The 21,555-nt window shown below is 40.0% G+C and overlaps 1 protein-coding gene across 1 annotated transcript in view; it reads left to right on the forward strand.

Annotated features, from left to right (window-relative positions):
* The first annotated feature begins 1,637 nt into the window (after positions 1–1,637).
* Positions 1,638–21,555, forward strand: part of Wdr64 (WD repeat domain 64) — a 95,760-nt gene continuing 75,842 nt past the window's right edge. The window contains exons 1-4 of the mRNA XM_051186372.1: positions 1,638–1,782; positions 8,205–8,335; positions 17,394–17,496; positions 19,134–19,237. Coding sequence (XP_051042329.1) covers positions 1,638–1,782; positions 8,205–8,335; positions 17,394–17,496; positions 19,134–19,237 — 483 coding nt within the window. The remainder of the gene's footprint in view (positions 1,783–8,204; positions 8,336–17,393; positions 17,497–19,133; positions 19,238–21,555) is intronic.

The following is a 21,555-nucleotide window of genomic DNA, read 5'->3' on the forward strand; positions in this document are numbered from 1 at the left end:
CTGTTTTGCTCAATATGGTATCATTAATGCCGAAAACACCCTCTAGCATAAAGTAGGTGTTCCATAAATACTTGCTAAATGAATGGATACATGAATATAAGAATTCATGATTGAGAATTGTAGGAAAGATAGTTCCTTGGATATTGCTAAGTAGTATTCCGAGAGCTTTAAAGGAGAAAAAGAATAGAGAGAGAAGATTCTCTGTGTAACATGTTTATAGAGATTTACTCTCCTAATAGCTCATTGTTAGAGATGTATTCCAAGAGTTGACCTAGGACTCAAAGCAGAAGTGTACCCAATGCATTTGTTTTTATTCTGGACTCAGAGTTTCACACGAAGATTTAAAAAAGAAACTATCAAGGAATGGAGACCTCAACTGTCTCACCCAAACTTCCATAATTTAACTGGTGATGGATGAGCAGAGAGATGGGACTTTCATAAAAAGTTGGAAAGCTATCTCAGTTGATAAAGTATTTGCTACACAAGCATGGATACCTGAATAGAGATCCCCAGCAGCACCCACAGAAGAAGATAGGCACCATGGGTTAGACACCTGTAATACTAGTGCTGGGCATGCAGAGACAGGTGAATCCTTAGGGCCAATACAGCCAAAGCAGCTCCTGGTCCAAAGAGATCCTATGTCAAAAATTAAGGTGGAGGGTGATTAAGGAAAATGTCCAATATCATCCTCAGGCCTTCTTGTGCACGCATACCAGCAAACACACCCACAGCAGCAAACACATGTGCACTACACCACACACACACACACACACACACACACACACACACACTCAGATACACACACACACAAAGTTTGAGACTGCAAAACTTGAGTCAAAAGTAAACAGTTGGACTTGGTGGAATTAGGTGCTAGTGTTGAAGGGAAAGGCAATCAGAAAGGCCTCCTCTCTTTCAGCTGACTCCTCTGGAGAAACTCTTCCCACAAGGATGCCTTCCTCATCCATGGCTCCTTCTAGTACTTTAATTCAAGGTAAATGAATAAAGAGAAAAGAAACATTTTTATTCTCCACGATTTCCAAAATTATTTTTATTTGTGCCAAATAAGACAGGTGATAGAATACATTTTCATGCTCATAAGTTGGAATTTCCACATCCAGGAGAGCTGTGGGAACAAATGTGAACGTTCCTCCTTTTGGTACCTTAAGGGAGACAGGAAGTTGACAGTGAGAAGAGACATTTATTCCTAGAAAAGGCATTTGTCTTTACTCATCCTCTTCTCAATGGACAGACAGACAGACAGACACACACACACACACACACACACACACACTCACACTCACACTGCAGGAGGTGATTTCAATCTGCTGCAAGACTTTCAGAGATACTGTGATGTAATGAGGTCTACATGAAGGACAATGCTCACATTATGAGGTCAGGGCCCCTCACTAACACCCCTGTCTCTGTGAAATGCAGCAGGCCTCGGCTTTCCTTCTGCTAACATCCTAGGGGCAACTCTTACTCCTTGTTCCCGTGGGATGGGAATTTAAAATCAAAGGAATGAGACCCAGGGCAAAAGCTGAGACAGCAGAGAGGTGCTGGAAGAACTAGAAGCTTTTTGACATTTGCAAATTCGCATAATTATTTCTATACAAAAATAAGAAGTTCCTTATGTCTGTATGGATTCCAGAAATGACAAGCAGCTCAACCTTGCACTACAGATTAACAATTTCAAAGCAGCCTTGGTTGATTTCGATAAATTGGTTGAACAGACAACAGCCCAAAAAAAAGATGAAAGAGCAGGCTTGTTTATTCCAAAAGAAGGTAAGATGGATGATTGCATGGAAGACCACCTGGGGTTGCTGATTAGAACTGGGAGATGCTTTAGGTCACCAGAGAACAGCAGTCTAGTTTAAAAGCTAAGACACTAAATGGGGGCAAGAGACCTGAATTCTTTCTCTGTCTCTAACATACCTAGCTGGACTTAAGGAAGCCTTTTCTTCTGTGATATAGAGAAGTGGATTAAATGGCATTAAGGAGTTCTGCAGATACTGGCTGACCTGAAGTTCTGTAAAGCATGTGACCTTGTGGGAGGCCCTCTGTGTATGTGTTACTCAGCTTTCTAGCACTGTGATAAAATGTTCTAAATAATCAACTCAAGAAGAAAAAAGTATTTTGAAGGTTCCCATACATGACCAGATGGCCTGCTGCTGTGGGGCCTATGCTGAGAGTACATTATGATGGGGCCATGTGATGAAAATTGTTCGCCTTTTGGTGGCTGAAAATGACAAGAAGAGGCTAGGTCCTAATAGCTCCTACAAGGGCATGTACCCAGTAATTTCACTTCCTTCCACTAGCCCTGCTTTCCAAAGGTTCCTTCGCTATTCAATAAAGTGTGTTGGCCAGGCTTTAAGTACAAAGGAGTCTTTGGGGAATGTGTATCCAAACCAAGGTAACTGCCCTCCCACCTCTTTACCGGAGAGGATAGGGAGAGCATCATGAGACCATGAGGACTTTTCTAGACAACTCACAGTTTCCTGTTTCACTGTGACTTCAGTCTCTGAACCACTCTATAGGCAGAGATGAACTGAATTGCTGAAGGAAGGGGCATATGGAGGGTGCAGTCATTCAGGAATTTCAGAATAAGAGTGAAGTCTAAAGTGTAGCATAGCCAGGGGAGGAGTAGAGTGAGTAGTTTGAGTGTGTTAAGACAGCAATGAAGAGTAAAGTTACATAACAGTAGAATAAATTCAGCAGAGTAAGTCTCAGTGTTATAATAAAAGGAGAATTATAGACAGCTACATAAGACAGCTTGTAAGTGCTGGACTGTACAGTCCCGTGTAAGTGAAACAACCTCAGTGGTCAGACTCAAACAGGTACTGCTTGAACAGTAGTAGTATTTCCCAATCTGCAGGTCAGTTAAATAAGCACAACTTCATTTGATTAGCATGACTCTATGAACAGGTAATATTATCATTAAGTCTGCTTTGCTTGGAAAGACAATGGGAAGCAGAGAGGACTCACCTGCCCCAGTCATTTAAATGTCTGAAGGGCTCAGACATTTTAGGGTGCTCTCCAGATATCTGATCTTGGCTGGGCCCTCTAAACTGCTCAGCAAAGCTTTCATTTTTTTCCCTCCAGTCAGCTTGTTTTTCCTCTTGCTGTAATTGATTCTCCAAACCCTCACCATGTTTCTGAATCCTTGATGGGATTTCTGCTCCTCTCAGCCAAGTTTCCTAGCACAGCAGCAAACCAGGTATAAAGCCAGTAATCTGCTCCCTCTCCCCATCCCTCTAGCCCCTACTTCCCAAAACAGCATCCATGCCCCCTCCTCTCCAACACTATCAATTTGCTGTAACAATCTCAAAAATCTCTTTCCACTGGCTTTATCCTTTGAATCTAAAAATAGTCTCGGGTATCATGTCCTTGACTGTCTCTTCCCTTAAGCTATTACTCCGTGTCTCTTTGTTTTTCTTCTAAACTTCCCCCCAGCATCTCTGCCTCTCTTCTCAGCAATTCTAGTCTTGCTTCCTTCACTTTGCTGAAAATATATTCAGTAAGTTGTGTTTCTTTTCTTCTTCTCCTCTCTTTAAGACAGGCTTTCACTCACTATGTAGACCAGGCTGTCCTGAAACTCAATATCCTCTAATTCCAGCCTCTACAGTGCTGGGGATTCCAGGTGTGCACTTTGTTTCCCCTTTTTGCAGCAAACATGACCATTTCACTGCATTAACACTGGGCTCTGCCTCTGCGTTGAGAATCATCTCCTCCCTTTGCTGTGTATCTCCCTACCACTCTCTTCTGATTTTGAATATTTCTCATTCTACTTTTCTTTTTCTTTCTGGGTTTTTGCCTAGTATGCCCTTGGCCAAGTCCAGGGGCATGCATGTTGGCTGCCTAGTATCCTAAGTCATGTATCTTAGTATCTTTGAGTATGCCATGATGGTCCTCTCAGGTCATTACAATATCTACCTTTAGTCTTCCTGACGAAGACTTATTCCTTCCTGTATATTTCTCCAGAGAATTTATTTCTTTAAAAACAAAACCAAATGTGTCTACCATGATCCTGGTTTACTAACCTGTCTTTAAAATCCATATGTGTGTCCATGCCTCAACCTGTCTTTCCAGTGTCGGCTTCCAGCACCTTCAATACTGTCAGACCCTTTTCAGCATTCCTAAAAATGTCACAGTTTTAAAACTGTTTGTTTACTTTGTGAACTGAAACTGTAGCAAGGGAAGTGCATCCTTATCCCTGAATAGATCTTCTCAGAAAAAAAGAGAAAAGGCAAATCTGTGTTAAAAATTCCACAAGGCTGGTTGACTAATTAGAACTTTGTGACCACCCACCTGTCACATAGGATTATATTAGCAGAGCTCTGACTTTCACCAATCCCAAAGCAGAAAGTCTGCAGATAGCATCTGCAGCTGCAGCACAGCTTTGCCCACTTTGATATTCCCACCAATGTATTTGAGAAATGCCTTGATTAATGACTTGCTTTTGTTCTGTGACTATGAAAGCTAGCCACTTCCACACTGGAACATGCTATTCAGAGCAACTTGAATCTGTTCCCAAGCTATGGTCACTCATACCTGGCTGAAAATAAACTATTCCCTTTGAGATAAGAGCTGTGATTTGCATCGTTATCAGATTGTTTCTTTTGCTGTACTTTCAATGACTAATTATATCTGCCATTCTCCCAATTTGAACAACTCTCTAGTCCCTCGCAGCTACAATTTTTCAAGAAAATAGAACACTACCTCTTTGCAAACACTCCCAAACTTCCCCCATGCAAAGCCTTCCTCAGCATTCTTACTGCATTTATTGCTGTCTCCAGGAATTTGCCTGCTTTATTTAGCTTGCTGGCATTGATATGTACTCACTCCTTGACCATTGCCCTGTAAGTGTCTTGAAGATTTTGCAAAGGTAAGGGAAGCTCAAAGCCTGGTGTCAGGAGGTGCACCTTAAACACGTTAAACAAACAAGATAGTCTTTCTTTCTTCCAAAAGTTTGCAATCCCAGATCTGTGGTGCAAAGTTCCTTCCTCGGGAGTTCTTAAGATTAGATTAAAACTAATTTCCTAGACAAATGGCCTTCTGTGTCTGAGGGACAAGATCTATGGAGTTAGGAGATGGAAAAGATGGGACCTTAACTTGCTCTAAGTTGCTAATACTATCCAAATATGTTTGCATTTATGAATAGATCCTGGAAGATAAGGGTTAACTCTTTACAGTAGAAAAGGAGCTAAGAATGTTTCAATGGAGAAGTGTTAACCTCAGAGGGAGGCTAAGTAGACTACAAAGATCTGTCCTGGTTATGTTACTCTTAGATCTCACTGAAGACCTAATAGAATTTATATTACCCCATGATCAAGTCCTATCCCTGACCCCCATCCAGGTGCATTTAAGATAGAACATGTGTCTTTAAAATAACTAAGTAATCTGGTCACAGTTCAGGCTAGGTGTCTGTCCATTATTGCTATGGATCTTAGCTGGAGTCATTCTTATAGATTCTTGGGAGATTCCCTTATCATATTTTTATCTGACCCCTACACGCTTCCCTTTCCAGTAGTCTCTTTCAGCATTTGTTGTCAGTTATTTTCTTGATTTTAGCCATTCTGACTGGAGTGAGATGAAATCTCATAGTTTTAAACTTTCCATCTCTATGATTGCTATGGATGCTGAACACTTTTAAAAATATTTCTTTGTAATTTTCATTTCTTCTTTTGAAAATTCTCTGTTCAAATCCATAGGCCATTTTTCTATTGGGCCACCTGTTTAAATGATTCTTCGTTTTTGGAGTTTTTGTATATTCTGGATATTAATTCTCTGTCAGATGCGTAGCTGTCAAAATCATCTCCTATTCTGTGGGCTGCTTCTTCATGCAGTGGTTTCTTTTGCCGTCCAGATGTTTGGTTTTATGAAGGTCCCATTTGTCAGTTGTTGGCCCTAATTCCTGAGCAAATAGAGTTCCATTCATAAAATCCCTTCTTGCACCTGAGTCTTGTAGGGCATTGCCTATATTTTCTTCTAGCAGTTTTAGCATTTCAGCTTTCACATTTAGATATTGGATCCACTTGAAGTTAGTTCTGTGAAAGGTGATGCGTATGGGTCTACTTTCATTCTTCTAGTTGGGGACATCCACTTTTGCCAGCACAACTTTATGAAGATGCTTTCTCCCAATATTTATTTTTGACCTCTTGATAAAGTATCAGAGGGGTGTAATTACATGAACTCATGTTTGGATCTTTCATTTTCTTCTGTTAATCTACAGACCTATATTGGTGCCAGTACAATACCTTTTGTATTACTATATCTCTGTAATATAGCTTGAGCTCTGGTATGATGATTCATACAGTATTGTTCAGGATTGGTTTGTCTATTCAGGTTTTTTTGTGCCACCATATAAATTTAGGAACAGTTCATTCTATTTCTGTGAAGAATGTTGTTGTGATTTTTATTGGGATGGTATTGAATCTGTAAATTGATTTTGGCCAGATGATCATTTTTCACATTAATTCTATAAACCATGGGCATGGGAGGTCTTTCCAACTTCCAGTGTCATCTTCAGCCTCTGCTTTGGAGAGAGCTCTTAAGGCTATTGCAACTGGGAGTGTTTCTGGGATCTCTTAGTATGCTCACCATTGGCTTATAGGAAGGCTACTTAGTAATTTTTGTAAGTTAATTTTGTATCCTGCCACTTAAAAAAGTAATGTTTCCTAGTGAAAGTTGGGCTCTCTTTCTTATGTATAATATATCATTTGCAAATAAGGGTAATTTGACTATTTTCCTACTTACCTCCCTTCAATTTCTCTCTGTTCCCTTTATTTCTCTAGCTAGTGCTCACTACATTGATAAGGAGTGGGGATAGTGGACAGCCCTCTCCTTCCTAATTTTAGTGGGATTGCTTCAAGATTTTCTCCATTTAGGATGGTGTTAGCTGTGGGTTTGTCACATATAACATTTTAATGTTGAAGTATGCTCCCTCTAGGGCCATTACCATGAAGGCATGTTGGGTTTTGTCAAAAGCCTTTTCTTCATCTATTGAGAGGACCAGGTTATTTTTTTCTTTAAGTTCATTTATATGATTTACTGCATATATTAATTTATGTATATTGAACCACCCCTACCTCTAAGATAAATCTCTCATACTATAGTTTATTCTAGAGTCAAATGATTTGGGGCTATTCCAAAAACAGTTTCATGAAGGTTTATAGTTATAGAGCAAGAGAGTCATAAGTAAAGCTATCTTTCAAGTACACCAATGGGAACACCAAGTAGGTGGTTAAAACAAAGTGGGAAACCTCTGATATGGGCTTCAGATGTCACCTGTTGAATTTTGGCTTTTGGGTTAGTAGAGGTTCTGTTCATACATTCCAAAATGTATTTGACAAAGAAATCACAAACAGAGCTGCACAATAAATGGCTATTTAGTGGGCTAAAGCCCAAGTTAATTTGGCTTTGGGCTTGCAGTATTCCAACTCACCACAATAATTGAAGTTCACATGAGTCTTATAGAGTGTTAGTACAGGGGTTTCTCTTTTTTGTTGTGGTTGTGGGAATGTCAGTAAACATTGATTATATATAGTTTTCCATTTTATGTTCAATGTCTAGCTAAGTGCTCACACATAACTAAGCTAGAACATTACTCAATATATAATATATTTTTGTTAGTTAAATAAAGTAACAGGATTTTGTCTGTACAGTTTAAGGAATTCTTTTATCTTTCTTGAAATTTAGTAATCCCACCCAAATGTATCAATAAACTTGGCAAAAATTAAGATTCAAGTAATTGTGTGTGTGTGTGTGTGTGTGTGTGTGTGTGTGTGTGTATGAGAGAGAGAGTCTGTATCTGTCTGTGTGTCTGTGTCTGTGTATATTTACATAATGTCAGATAATCAATAATTAATCTGTGCACAGATCTAAGATAAATTCTAAGGAAGAGTCCAACTGGTAAATGTGTTCACAGTAAGAAAACATGACTTTCTTATCTTGGTATTCATGCACAGGTTTTCTAAATTAGCTGTAACAGAAGAGTATCCTGAACATCAGAATTAAAAAAATGATTTATTCTAACTAAATAATATTCTAGTCAGGGCCTAACTATTTTCCCAAAGACAAGATCTTTAAGGTTCCCCAACAGTTGGTTTTATGGGCTGAGATGAGCCCCTAGGGTGGGAAATGTACATGAAGTGTGAAGTTCTTTCCTTGGAATATGACAGAAATGTTCCTGGACTTTCCCACTGCAGATGCAATCGATTATGAGAAGTTTTATGCCACAGTGCAGCAGCTCTTTGGCCCTGAAGTGAAAAATCAAGATGTAAAATGTTTTTACAGGAAACTCTGCAACAATCCTGATGCATCTTTCGACTGGTGTGAGGTACATGCTTTGTGTACACATAATTTGAAACCTGGGTCTTATTTGACTTTGTCCAGAACAAGCAATTAAAATAGCATTACTCCCACCAAGCTAAATATACAATGCCTACACAGACTATTGCTGTAGCTACAGCCACTAAGACTTAGCCATAGCCTGGAAGAAAGTGGAGAAAACAGGCAGCTATTTAACCAATGTGTCCATGATTACCTCCCCCCAACCACCCCCCCCCCGCCTTTTTTTTTTTTTTTTTTTTTTTTTTTTTTTAGTCAGGGTCTCACTACATAACCCCAACTGACCTAGCACTCACTGTGTAGACCAGGCTGGCCTTGAACTCATAGTTTTTTACCTCTGCCTCCCAAGTGCTGAGATTAAAAGTAAGCACTACCATACTTGATCTTAATGAGTAGCTTATAAGACTTTTAAATGAATCTAGCCACTTGAACTGTTAGTGCCATTTAACAACAATCAAGATTTTAAGTGCTTTTGTTGCATTTGACAATGAAACATTTCTTTTTAGTCATGTCAGTGTATGTATATTTTCTGTATATTCAAATCATCAACATAAGAGGTTGGTTTAGCTGGTCTCTTCTGATTGGCAGAATACTGATGCAAAAATTACAAACATGCAAGTAATTAAAACATCCGGTTCACTCTCAGAAATGAGTAGATGTCATAGACAAGAGAAAACATGGTGGTTTCTAGTATTTGGCTGTCATGTTTAACAGCATTATCCAAGTTGTTGGCATTCAAGCCTGGCTTCTATCAGTCCAAAGAAGCTAGGATTAGCTGCCCATTCCGAACATGTCAATTAAAGAGACAACTGATCATGAAAAACAGAGAAAGCAGGTTTATGCACAGTGGCCACATTGGAAAGATGACTCCAGGGGTCCTATATTTGGGGGATACTGATGAGAAGTTTAAGTCTCAGTAGAAGGCAAGATGGACTTATAACTGAGCAGTTCTAGTCAAGGTATGGTCCAGCCTATCACAGTCTAAGGCTGGGTCTGTCCCGTGAGGTGAACTGTGAAATTTCTTCCTGGGAGGTAGGTGTCCAGCTTTTCCCTTCCCCCAGAATATAATTTCTGGGAAATTTCTTTACAGCCCAAATACAAAAACCTGCCAAAGCAAAAATTACTAATTAGCTTTAGTAAACATTAAAAACAAAAAGCTTCTATAACTCTCAAGAGAATATAATTCCTATGACTATTTTACTAATATGCTAAAAACTTGTAACAACTATCCAAATCATTTTATGAGGCTAAAATAACAGAGTTGAACAAAGAAACCAAATACAAATATTACTATGAACAGAAATGCTAAAATTTTACATGACATTTAAAAGTTAATTCCAGGAGTACACTCAAAAATTTTCTGAGTAAAGTGAGGATGGTTCAGTATTAGAAAAGCCACAGATTTAACAATTTAAAGGGGGAAATGCTATAATCTTAAAAGAGGGTAGCAAACCAAAACACAAGGCCAGAGCTGGGCACATGCAGATTTTATAATCAGCTCCTTGGGCACAGCAAGGCCCACTCATTTGCACATACTCTACAGGTATTCCTGAGACACACTAGCAGGAATGAACAGCCCTGGTAGACAGCTAATGGCCTGTGAACCTCACTGTTAACTACCTGGCCCTTTTTAGAAGGTTGCTGTCTCCAAATCTTTAATATTCAGTAAAAATAAAAATGGAAGATAATTGGTAAAAACCCAGCAGCTGCCTGTACTTTTAAATGAATTAAAAAACAGTGAAAATTAAAGGGAATTAGCTAATAAAGAAACCTGTTTTTCTTTTTCTATTTTTCTTTGCCCCCGCTTGTGCATTTAGAACCAACAACTATACATTTAGCAATTTTAAAAAATCATACATTATATCATAGTTTCCAGTGATGAGGAGTCTGGGAAATGGTCCTGGGAAATTCTCATTCGAAGTCTCATAAAACTGCAGTCAGCAGTCTAATTTGGAGGACCCTCTGGGAAAGAATGAGTCTAAGTTCACAGGCTGTTGACAGGATTTACCCCCTTGCTGTCTAAAAAAAAAACAATACCCCAACATTCCAGTAACTGAGTTTCAATGCATCTACTTTTTTTTTTTTCTAGTTCTCATAAATACTCTGCTTAGAAGGCTTAGGCAGAACCAGACAGCTACATTCAAAACATTAATGAGAAAGTTTTTGTCTACCCATAATGACCATGTAACAAATTTCATAAAAGCCTTGACAATAAAACTCACAAAAGACCTCCTGCAAATTGGGAACCTTTCCCAACGACTGCTTGTGAATACCTACAAAGCTTAGCTAACTACAGACTACTGCAAAGATTCTGCCGTGCAGTAAATTCCCAAACTATGTTCAGGTCTCATTTTTTTCAAGACCTGAAACATTATTTTGACTTAGTTCTTTGCTCAACTGTGATAACAAAAGGTCTCTTGCTCTTTGTGTTTGCAGGTAAAAACCTGTCTTTGATGATCAGGAGGGATGAGGAGATGACTCAGTGAGGAAAGAATCCACTAGGCAAGCACTAAGCCTTGCGTTTATATCCCCAGAACATACTTTAACATCATGCCTTCAACTGAAACAGTTCAGACGTGTCTGACCCTTTGACTGTTAGAGTCAACACTATCTGTAAAGCTTACCACACAATGGAGTTACAAATATGGCAGGAAAATGCTCATGCTTGAAGTGAGTTTACAGTTTTTGGTTGGGCTGCATTCACAGCTATCTTTGGTTGCATACAACCACATGCAGAGGTTGATATGCCTAGTGAATGTATGGAAATATGTAATCTAGCAGAAAATAGAAATGGGAAGAAATATAAGTCATCCCATAAGGCTCAAGTATCAAAGATGAAGAATTCTGATTGTCAAGTTCCCCTCTGCTCTCTTTCTTTTCCTCTCTCCTCTCCCCTCTCTGACTCCCCCTTTCCTGATAATGACATAGCAGAGGCTGCACTGTTGACATTTTCATCCTGTATTTGTGGCCAAGTTTCCAGGATGTCTTGGAATATGAGATCTAATTTTTTTAGTAAAGAATATTCTGGGGATATAAACTCAGTTCTTCGTGCTTTAATTTTTGCGATCAGGGTAAATTCTTCCTGACTATCAAGGTCAGAGTTTTATAGGCAAACAATGGAACGATGAAGAGACTTTGTCCAGCCACATCTTTTAGACGACTCCAACTTTGTGTTTTGGGGTAGCACCTTGCTTTCTTACATAATAATATTTCTATTAATTCTTTGAAAATTGTATGTAATGTAGTTTGATCATATTTCCCCTCCCAGATCCACTCCTACATCCCTGGGTCTCTGAAACTATGCATATAAAGCAGTGTCAAAAGACCTCTTCAATTTCAATGGCACACATTTTTTACATATTATCATGAAGTATTTCTTTTAAATTTTTACTGACCAAAGCTACTGTCTCAGTAACACAAGCTTCAAATCCCATACTGTAAGAGGACCCAGGACTCTTTATATTTCATACACACAGAATGATAAGACATAGCACTAGGTGGTAGAGATGCGCATTTGGAGTGCCGAAAGGAACTGAGAATCTTTGAAGGTATTGGAGCACAATAAGTAAATATGCCTTTCTTTTCAGTTGTGGAGAGGAGGAATTTGAATCTCGTTCTCTGTGACATCTGCTCCTTCTAGCCTTACACAATCTTACATCTGTAAAATCTCTTCTTTTTGTAAATCCCAGGTTCCCATTTAGTCCTCACAGCAGATTCCCCATGCAGATTGTAGAAAGTCACGCTATTGCCATAGTGAGACTGAGAACAGAGAAACCCAGAATGGTAACGACTTACCTAAAGCCACACAAAAAGTGGGCTTTGGCCTCCATCTGCCAATCCCAGATGCCAATCCTTTCCAGTCTTTGGGGCTCCTAAAGTTATATTTAAAACCTTGTAGCTTTGATAAAACAGCTCGTGAGCAGCCCTCGATGTACTTTGTGCATGTGAGTTGACTGAGGCTCCAGGAATCTATGCAGGCAACTCTGCCTTCCATGCACTGCCATTTTCTAACCAACCATATGAGTTACTGCCCCTCAAGAGTCATTGCTATTTCGAGTCCTGCAACTTAATCTTTCATATATGTCATCTGTAAAATGGAAATTTAATATTAACTGATCAAGACTCACTTCATTTCAGTATTGATTACTTTTTTTTTTTTTAACAAAAAGTGTCTTATGAGTTAATAGTCATTGATCAGGTTAGAGTCATTCTTCAAAAATCAGGCAAAAGTACACAAATCTGATTCCAAGATACAAATCTTTTTGTCACAGCAATGCCACAAAAAGTTACAATTTAGTTTTCTGAGGTTTACATGCAAAGGCATTTGGAGAATTTTACATTATTAGACAAGTGAAATCTTAGAACTAATAAAAACTTTATCTAGGTCTGCCCCTGTAATATATAATGGGGAAAACTGGGGATAAAGAACTCTGAGCATTGTGATTGCCTTATGTTTACAAAGACCTGGTCTACATTTTTAACACCACCCTGTTGGTCCTGTGTTGTTAGTAGGCAGCTGCTGTAGTTTATATATGAAATGTCTTTCATAGCTAGGGTGTTTGAACAAGTGGTCCCCACATGGTGGGACTGTTTGGAAGGTAGTGGATTTGGGGGGAGGAAGTGAGTCACTGAAGGGGAGGTGACACTGTGTTTCTCAGCCTACACCAGCTTCTTTGGTTGCTGCTTTTCCGAGTTTGCCTGCAAGGTGAGCAGCTGGCTTCCTGCTCTGACCACCATGCCTTCCCTGCTTGCTGCCATGTCTCCTTCACCATGAGAGACGGCATACTGCCGGGGATTAGGACAAAACAAACCCTCTCTCTTGAATTGCTTTGTCGGAACATTTTATCACAGCAACAGGAAGAGAAATCAAGAGAGGAACCATAAACAGATTTTTAGGAGCACACTGTGAACCAATTCAAACTCCAGTCATATCGTATGGAGTGTCAATCATGCCCCCCATAAAGTAAATTTAAAGTGAGCTATTATACGGTTAAAATTAGATTTGCTAACTTCAAAATGTTAAAAGGTTGTTCTAGAGTAGATTAAAAAAACTAAGCTGCATGCAAGTTTTTATTCGCTCTATCTACTTTTCATTTTCTCCATATGTTCTACACTGAATATATGTTCCTTAAGTAATCAGAATAATTAAATTGATGAAAGCATGGGAATCCCTGGAAATTGCATTGTTAAAAGAAAATTGATGCTGTTTGTTATCATGTACTTGACAGTCATAAATTACTCAGACCAGCAATTCGCTCAAATCATGCTACAGTTTCTAGCCTGAAATTTAAAATTTCAAGACAGAAACTGGAAATCCTTGAGGCTACTGCTCATCATAAGATGACCAGGAACGTTTCTCTTTTATCATAAAATTTTCTTCCTGAAACATAATCTTTCAAAATGAGCTTTGTCACCTCTTCTGAAGTTTACCAGTTAGTTATATTTAAAAACTTTGCTGAATAATTTTCCATGATTTCATGTACTTGGTTTCCTTGAGAAGTTATTAAGCAACATGATAGTGGGTTTGGTATAAGTGAAATCAATCATCTATTTTAAAATTTTTATTAGCATATGTTAATAATACATAATGGTGGGCTTCATTATGACATTTCACACATTTGTATATAGTATATTTGGATCATATTCACACTCCCATGTCTGTCTCTTGTCCCCTCCCACTTTCTCTAATCCCAGTCTTCCTTTCAGCTGGTTACATTTCTACTTTCATATCTTGTCAACATTGGTGATTTTGGCAGGAGTAGGTGTCACATGTGTATCCACATGGCTGTGACTCTAAAGGATATGTATGCTAAGATGCTCAGACAGCAAAGGTACCTAGTGGATGACTTTAAACTGGCAAGGAGTTAAAGGAACCTAAGTTCTATTTTCTATACTGTTCCAGGAAGCCTAGCGCCCCATCCCTCACATGTTGACATCAACTGAATTCGTATCTGGCACTTGATATAATCCAAGTACATTATACTCTTCCTAATAACTGAGAACTATAATCATCCACGTCCTCATTTAAGAGAGACTATTCCTGATGATCATTTTCCAGATGGGGAGAACTCAGGCCCAGACAACTGACACAGACCTGTGATCATGTGACTAGCTGACAGTAGAATGAGGATTTGAACTGATTTCCCCAGTGTGTCATTCTGCCTTGCAGGGAGGCATTGTCCCCACACTTCTTCACACCTCTTCTCAGACGCTGATCAGACATTGTCACCGTCTCCACAATGACTCTGCAGAAATGAAAAGTCAGGGTGAATGGCTGTGTGTAAACTATTTAAAGTTACTGTATACAGCACATGGTTTGGAATTAGCCTTACCTTGTAGAAGTCTCCAACCTCAAGAAACACTGGATTGGAAGATGGAGGGCAGGGCAATGGTCCCCATTGTTATTTCACTTTTTGACCTGGACATTATCATGACACACTAATATCTTAGGTTACATGGGCTGCCAAACATTTATTGATTGTGATGAAGAGTGCTTATAAAATGAGGGTATATAAAAGTGCCCTCCTTCCCAGGAGTCCTGGTCTCCAGTTGTACCATCAGTTACCATTCTAGGTAATTGTGACAGGAATTTGCTGATGGGTTGAGGAACTAATCACTGGAGCTTAATGTGGGGAGATTTTCCTAGATTATCTAAGTGGTTCAAAGTCCTTCAAAACAAGATAGGAAGGGGAAGGATCCCAAACATGGAGGAGACTTGAAACTCTCCTGCTGTTGCTGAGGAGGAACTTAGGTCTAGGGCTGAGTAGAAGCTCCTGAAATCTAGGCAGTGTCAGCTGACAGCCAACAGGCAGCTCAACCTTATGCCACCAACATGAATAACTAAGAACTGATTCTTCCCAATGACTCCAGGTAACACAAATTTCTACTATCTCTTTGATTGGAGCCCGTTGAGACCCATTTTGGACTCAAGTCTATGAAATTATGGGTTAATAAAGAGGCCTTCTTTAAAGTCAGGTTGTGGTCATGTGTTTGATAGCATTAGAAAAAAAAAAAAAAAAAAAGCTGGAGAAACCCACAGAATCAGCTGACCTGAACAAGGGGGAGCTCATGCACCACAGTCTAATAGCTGGGAAACCAGCATAGGACCAACCCAGATCCCCTGAATGTGGGTGTTAGTTAGAAGGACTGGATAGTCCATGGGGCCTCTGGTAGTGGATCAGTATTTATCCACTAGTATACAAATGGATTTTGGGAGCCCATCCCACACAGAGGGATACTCTCTCAGCCTAGACACATGGGGGAGGGCCTAGGCCCTTCCCCAAATTATGTGACAGACTTTGAAGACTCCCCATGGAGGGCCTCACCCTCCCTGGAGAGCAGAAAGGGGGTGGGCTGGGGTTTGGTGGGGGTGATAGGGGAGCATGGGAGGGGGAGGGAACTGGGATTGACATGTAAAACAGCCTTGTTTCAAATTTAAATTAAAAAAAAAAAAAAGGAAAAAAAGAAAACATGAGGATAGGTGGTTGGCCTAGGGAGATGGCTTAGTGGGTGTGTTGCTATTATTTATAATTTATTAAAGCTTGCCTGAGGGTACAAAAAGCAAAGCTGGCTACAAGCCATGGAGCCATGCAATGATGATACTACAACCTTTAATCCCATAGAGGTAAGTGGTGAGCGATAGTGGCACATACCTTTAATCCCAGGACTCAAGAGACAGGCAGATGGATCTCTGAGCTACACAAAATTGATCCAGTCTAAAGGAGACACAGCTCACATAAAGGTGATCTCAGCACTTGGGATCCCATGCCTTTAATTCTAGGATTTGAAAGGTGTAAAAAGAAGAACCAACGGATCTCATGAGGCAATTAGTTTCCAGCCACATTGAAGGCAGGAAAAGATTCAGTTCCCAGTCAGGGAAGGCAGAACCTCCTTTCAGACTTGGCAGAGGTAAAAGCTAGTGGCCCGCTGCTTTGCTTTTCTGATCTTCAGCTTGAAGCTTGAACTCCAATATCTTTCTTTCAGTTTTTATTATTTGTGTTACAAGTAGATAAAGTGCCTTCTCTACAAGCATGAGAACCTGACCTCAGAGTCTCTAGCATCCACACAAAGTCAGGCTAAGCCTGACCTCAGAGTCTCTAGCATCTGCACAAAGTCAGCACAGTAGCAGAACACACTGTAACCCCAGTGCTGGCTGGGCAGAAGCAGGTGGACCCCCCAGAGCTCTTTGTCCAACAGCCTAGCTGGATGAGTGAGCTCTTGCCTCAGTAAGAGACCCTGTATACACACACACACACACACACACACACACACACACACACACACACACACAGGCACACCATTCGAAATTCCTAATTTCTTTTAAAACTCTTATTAACTGGTAAAAACATATATTTTTGCTCATCAATAAGTTAGTAAGAGTTATTTTGTTGCTGGTGGTTTTGAGAAAGATTTTTCCTGTGTTGTCTAGGATGGCTTTAAACTGGTCTTAAACATCTTTCCTCAACATTTCAATAATTGAAGCTACAGGCTCATGTCACTATACCTAGCTTATAGCTGCTAACATTTTTCAAATGTCTCTCTGATTTTGAAACTTTCATGATTTGATAATTTATTTGAAAAGATCATTTTTATATCCAGAATATCTTTTGTCACTCAACACCTGGAAAGTAGGCAGCAGCTAATCAAACAAAATTGAAATCTTTTATATTCTAAAGCACCCCTCTGCCAGAATGAAAAACCTGACCCAGAAAGATTGATAGATAATGGTTAGGAATAGTCTTCATTCATGGTGAACATGCACAGCTTAGGTACTGGCCAATGAAGGTTGACTTCATTTTCAAACAAGGGCAAGGTGGTAAGAGGTCATTCACTCTGAGCAAGGACAACAACTTGGTACATGGTTGCTTCATGGGAAAGATGTCAGCCCCTCCCTGGAAATCACTCATGATCAGTGAAAAGTGTGTTGAATGTCAAAGTGTGCCTTATTTCTAGGGGACTCTCTACTCCGACATAGGAAACAAAGTGCATTTCACCTCAGTAAACCAGCTCTGAGATGCTGTTTGTGTCTTCTCTGTTTGGGATTTTAGATCTTTGGCTATTTCTCCTCTGAAGAAGATTCTCTTACTGCACAGATGGATGAAGAAAATTTGGTGTTCCTTGTGTCCAGGAAACAGCGAATTGTGATTTCAGGTGACTTTTACATTCCTTTCCAAGTTAGTGTGAATTTTAGTATTTTTCTCAAAGCTGAGCTCTGAGAACACACTATTTCTGAGGAATTACCTTTCATTTTGTGTACTCGATCAGTTCCTCATAAGTACTAGTTTGGTTCAGTTTCCAGAGAGTGTATCTGCAGTGGAAACTGGAAAGTCACCCTTGCTTTGAAAGACACTGCTGGAGGTAGGTGTGGAAAGAAGTCAGCCTGTGAAGAGGCTCAGGCCTCCAGTTAAGTCTCTATGGTTGCATCCTATGAGCACATGTCCCATTGTCACCAGAAGGAACTGTGTGTCTTTACAATATTCTTGAAGACTTCCCAAGGGAAGCTCCTCCCAACCTGGTACCCTTGATTTGTCTATATCACTTTCTCTGGGTTTGAGCTGGTCATGGACAGGCCTTAGCTCATTTTAGGACCTCTCCAGTTTCCAGGTGGCATCTTTTTCTCCCCTCAAATTTGCCTCTGGAACTTAGGTACTCCCATCCCTCTGTACCCTTGACACTTTGGGTTCTCTTCGCAATTCATTCACCCAGGGTGGGTGAGGGTCAGGAGAAGAGGTAAAGCCCAGAGCCTCTTCCTGACTTTCAGCACTGCATTCCATGTTCTGAGATGAAGGGAGCACTCCAGGTTGAGTCTGGTGTTCCTTTAATAAGTACATCTCTGAGTGGGGATGCAGCTCAGCTGAAATAGTATCTACAGTATGGGCCAGATACCTGTATGCCGGGATCACTGCAGTGAAGGAACAGCTCCCCAGCCTCATCTGTTATCTTCTTTAATGTATGCTCCTGCTACCTGGAGTACAGAATCTGTTTATGTCTGTTCTTCTCTAAGTGTTTGCAATGATAAAAATTGCATCACCACGAGCAGACTGTGATGGTGCACTCCTGTAATCCCAGCAGTTGGGACAAGAGGAAAGCCATGAGTTCAAGACCAACTTAGGCTACACACCAAACTAAACCCCAAACAACCAAAAGTAACACACTCTGAGAAGTATTGTGTGGGCAGCTCTGTCATTCATCCCGAAGGTAGGCACAGGAACATCAAAGAATCAGTGTTATTTTCCCAAATGTACGAAATGGTTTTAGAAGCTTTCAAATAACATTAAAGTAGTTTGATTTTTTTTATGATGAAAAGCTTGAGATTGTATTAGGACTTTAGTCTGTGTAGACGATGATGGTGATACTTTAAAGAAAAGACAGCTAAAAGATGTGAAAACCCTCAATGTAGAAATGATTCTATGTGATGTTTAGAAAACCCATTCTCTGTGAAATGTGCTCTGTGTGTGTGTGTGTGTGCGCGCGCGCGCGCACGCACGCACATGCTGTGAGGGGTGTGGGTGAATGTCAGGGTGTGGAGTTATAAGTTGTTTGTGAATTCATGCATCATATTTAGCTGAAAACGTCTATATTCATATTATGTCTCTAAGAATAATTAAAAACCAAGCAGTAGTTGCAGGTTTTGGTTTTTTGTTTGTTTATTTGTTTTTGGTTTTATTCTAAGTTTTAACTTGGGGCTTCTAGTAAAATGCTGGCTGCCTTCTTTTTCTTGTTTTAGACCAATAACAAATGAATTTTAGGACCTATGGAAGTTGACATTAATCACGTGCTTTTGACAGGTAGTAGAAGACGAGATGTGATCAAATGCATTGTGAAGGTCCCACAGTTGGATTTATTGATAACAGCATCTCAGAAAGGGTTGATAACAGTCTTTAACAGTCAGGTAATTTGAAAGCATGCCCTCCCTTCTCTCTTCCCATGTTTTATCTATGCATTACCCAAATGCTTCAGAAATTAAAACAGCATTCCAGTATTATTTAAAATACAAAATACGGGGATCACTGGTTGAGGTTTGATAGCTGCATTCGGTATTGTTTCTCCAGAGTGTCATAGTGAATCATATGACATTCATCATGTAAAGGGCTGATCTGGATAATTTCCCAGATAAAACCCTGAATACATGCCAGCCAAGTAATAGAAGATACTATGAGGATAGTGGACTTGGAGGAGACGAAATGTCTCAGATGTCCCTGGTTTTCTGGGATGCTTAATAAGGAACTTCATGGGCCTTGTGTCTTCACATTGGCATACATGGACAATATGAAGATCAAATTCAATTATGAAGTAGAAACCTGAATATTTCAAAAGAATGTGAGGTGGTATGTCCTATGTTCTTCAATGTGAAAGCAGGAGATACACTCTTGCTGTTAAATAACCAGAGTGAAGATTCAAAGTATGGGCTTTTATTATACAAGAAAAATATATTTGAAATACTCATCATTTTTAGTCCTGTAGTAACACTCAACTCAGGGAGCTTCCCAGATGATCACAGCTGGGGCAATAAGATTGTTAGGGAAGGGCCCTCTGGCTACTGGGCTTTGGTGTGTGGAAAAAGTCAGTGGCTTTGGTATGTGGACAGAGACTGCTGTCCAGCCTATTACAGAAATATCTGGGTGTGGTATTTAATGTCTCTCAGCCCCAGGTCTCATCCAGAGTAATGGACTTTCCTCCCCACACTATTGTGCTAGTTAAGTGAGTGAATATATCTAATGTGCTAGCCTCCATGTGAGCACCCAGTGAATTCTGGCAAATAACATGTTAAAAAAAAAATCAGAGAACTGGAATCTTTTTACACAAATCCCTTCTCCATCTTTTTCTTCCTTCCCTAAGAACATTAGTTTCCTTCTTTCCTTCTCAATGTGGACCTTTATATCTTCAAAATTTGGACTAAGATGTCATTGTAAAGGAGTCCTTGATTATGAGAAAGTGAGTTTTCTTCCTCTGGGATGCTTCACAAACACCTCAAACCAGCACCACAGAGAAGTTTATAGTTGAGCACACTGAAACTCACAACCACATGGAAAGCCACCTTAGTTTCTTATGTGACAGAATCCTAAAACAGAAAGGAAGGAAGGAAGGAAAGAAGGAAAGGAAGGAAGGAAGGAAGGAAGAAAGAAAGAAAGAGAAAGAAGGAAATGAAGGAAAGAAAGAAATAACTGGAAGGGTTAAGGATATGGCACTTGTCATTCAAGCATGATCACCTGAATAGCACACATGGCCTCATGTGTGTGCAACCACAATGCTGTGTGTGTATAAGGGGGGGGGAGTGGCTAGAGACAGGTGGATCCTGAGAGCTTACCAGCCAACCAGCATTGCTGAATGTGCAGAGCTTCAGGTTCAGAGAGAGACCCTGTTTTAAGGAAGTAAGATATATGGTATAGAGTAGAACCACTTGATGTCTTCCTTTATCCTCCATGGGTCACATGTAGGACCAGGCAAACACATTCTTGCACCCCCTACACACACACACACACACACACACACACACACACACACACACACCAAGCACTCATACCATACACACGCACACAGTGAGACTGGATAGAAAAGATTGCTTTAAAATTGTGGTAAGTTTTGATACACCAGAAAGGAACACTATTTTGCATGCTATGTTCCTTAAGCATGGATGGCTCATTATAGGAGAAAACCCTGCGAACCTCTGTGTAGGCCACAGTGATCACTTTTTTAAAACAGTCATCAATAACTCCAGATACCTTTTAATAAGATAAACACATAATTTAGACTTTACCTGAAGAAGGATGAATAAAGCTAAGGATTTTCTTGGTGATAACAGACTGGAAGTATCACTAGTAACAATTCCTGCAAAAGGGTGATGAAGGAAGAAAACTTTTAATTTGTGTTGGGTCCACTGAAGTTGCATACAGGAGAGTATCTTAGTTTCTTTTCCTGTTGTGTTGGGTCCACTGAAGTTGTATACAGGAGAGTATCTTAGTTTCTTTTCCTGTTGCCACAACAAAACACCTGACAGAAGCGACTTAAGGAAGGAAAGGTTTCTTCTGGCTCACATTGAAGCTACAGTCCACCCTGAAGCTGCAGTCAAGGCAGCAGGCGCTTGAAGCAGCTGCTAACACACTGCCAGGTGTCAGAAGAGAACAATGAATGCTGCTGTGCAACTGGCTTTTGCCATTTAGTGTAGTCCAGGATCCCCACCCAGAGACTGGCCCTGCCCAGGTGGGTCGC

This window comes from Phodopus roborovskii, unplaced genomic scaffold, assembly GCF_943737965.1.
Source record: "Phodopus roborovskii unplaced genomic scaffold, PHOROB, whole genome shotgun sequence".
Taxonomy (NCBI): Eukaryota; Metazoa; Chordata; class Mammalia; order Rodentia; family Cricetidae; genus Phodopus; species Phodopus roborovskii.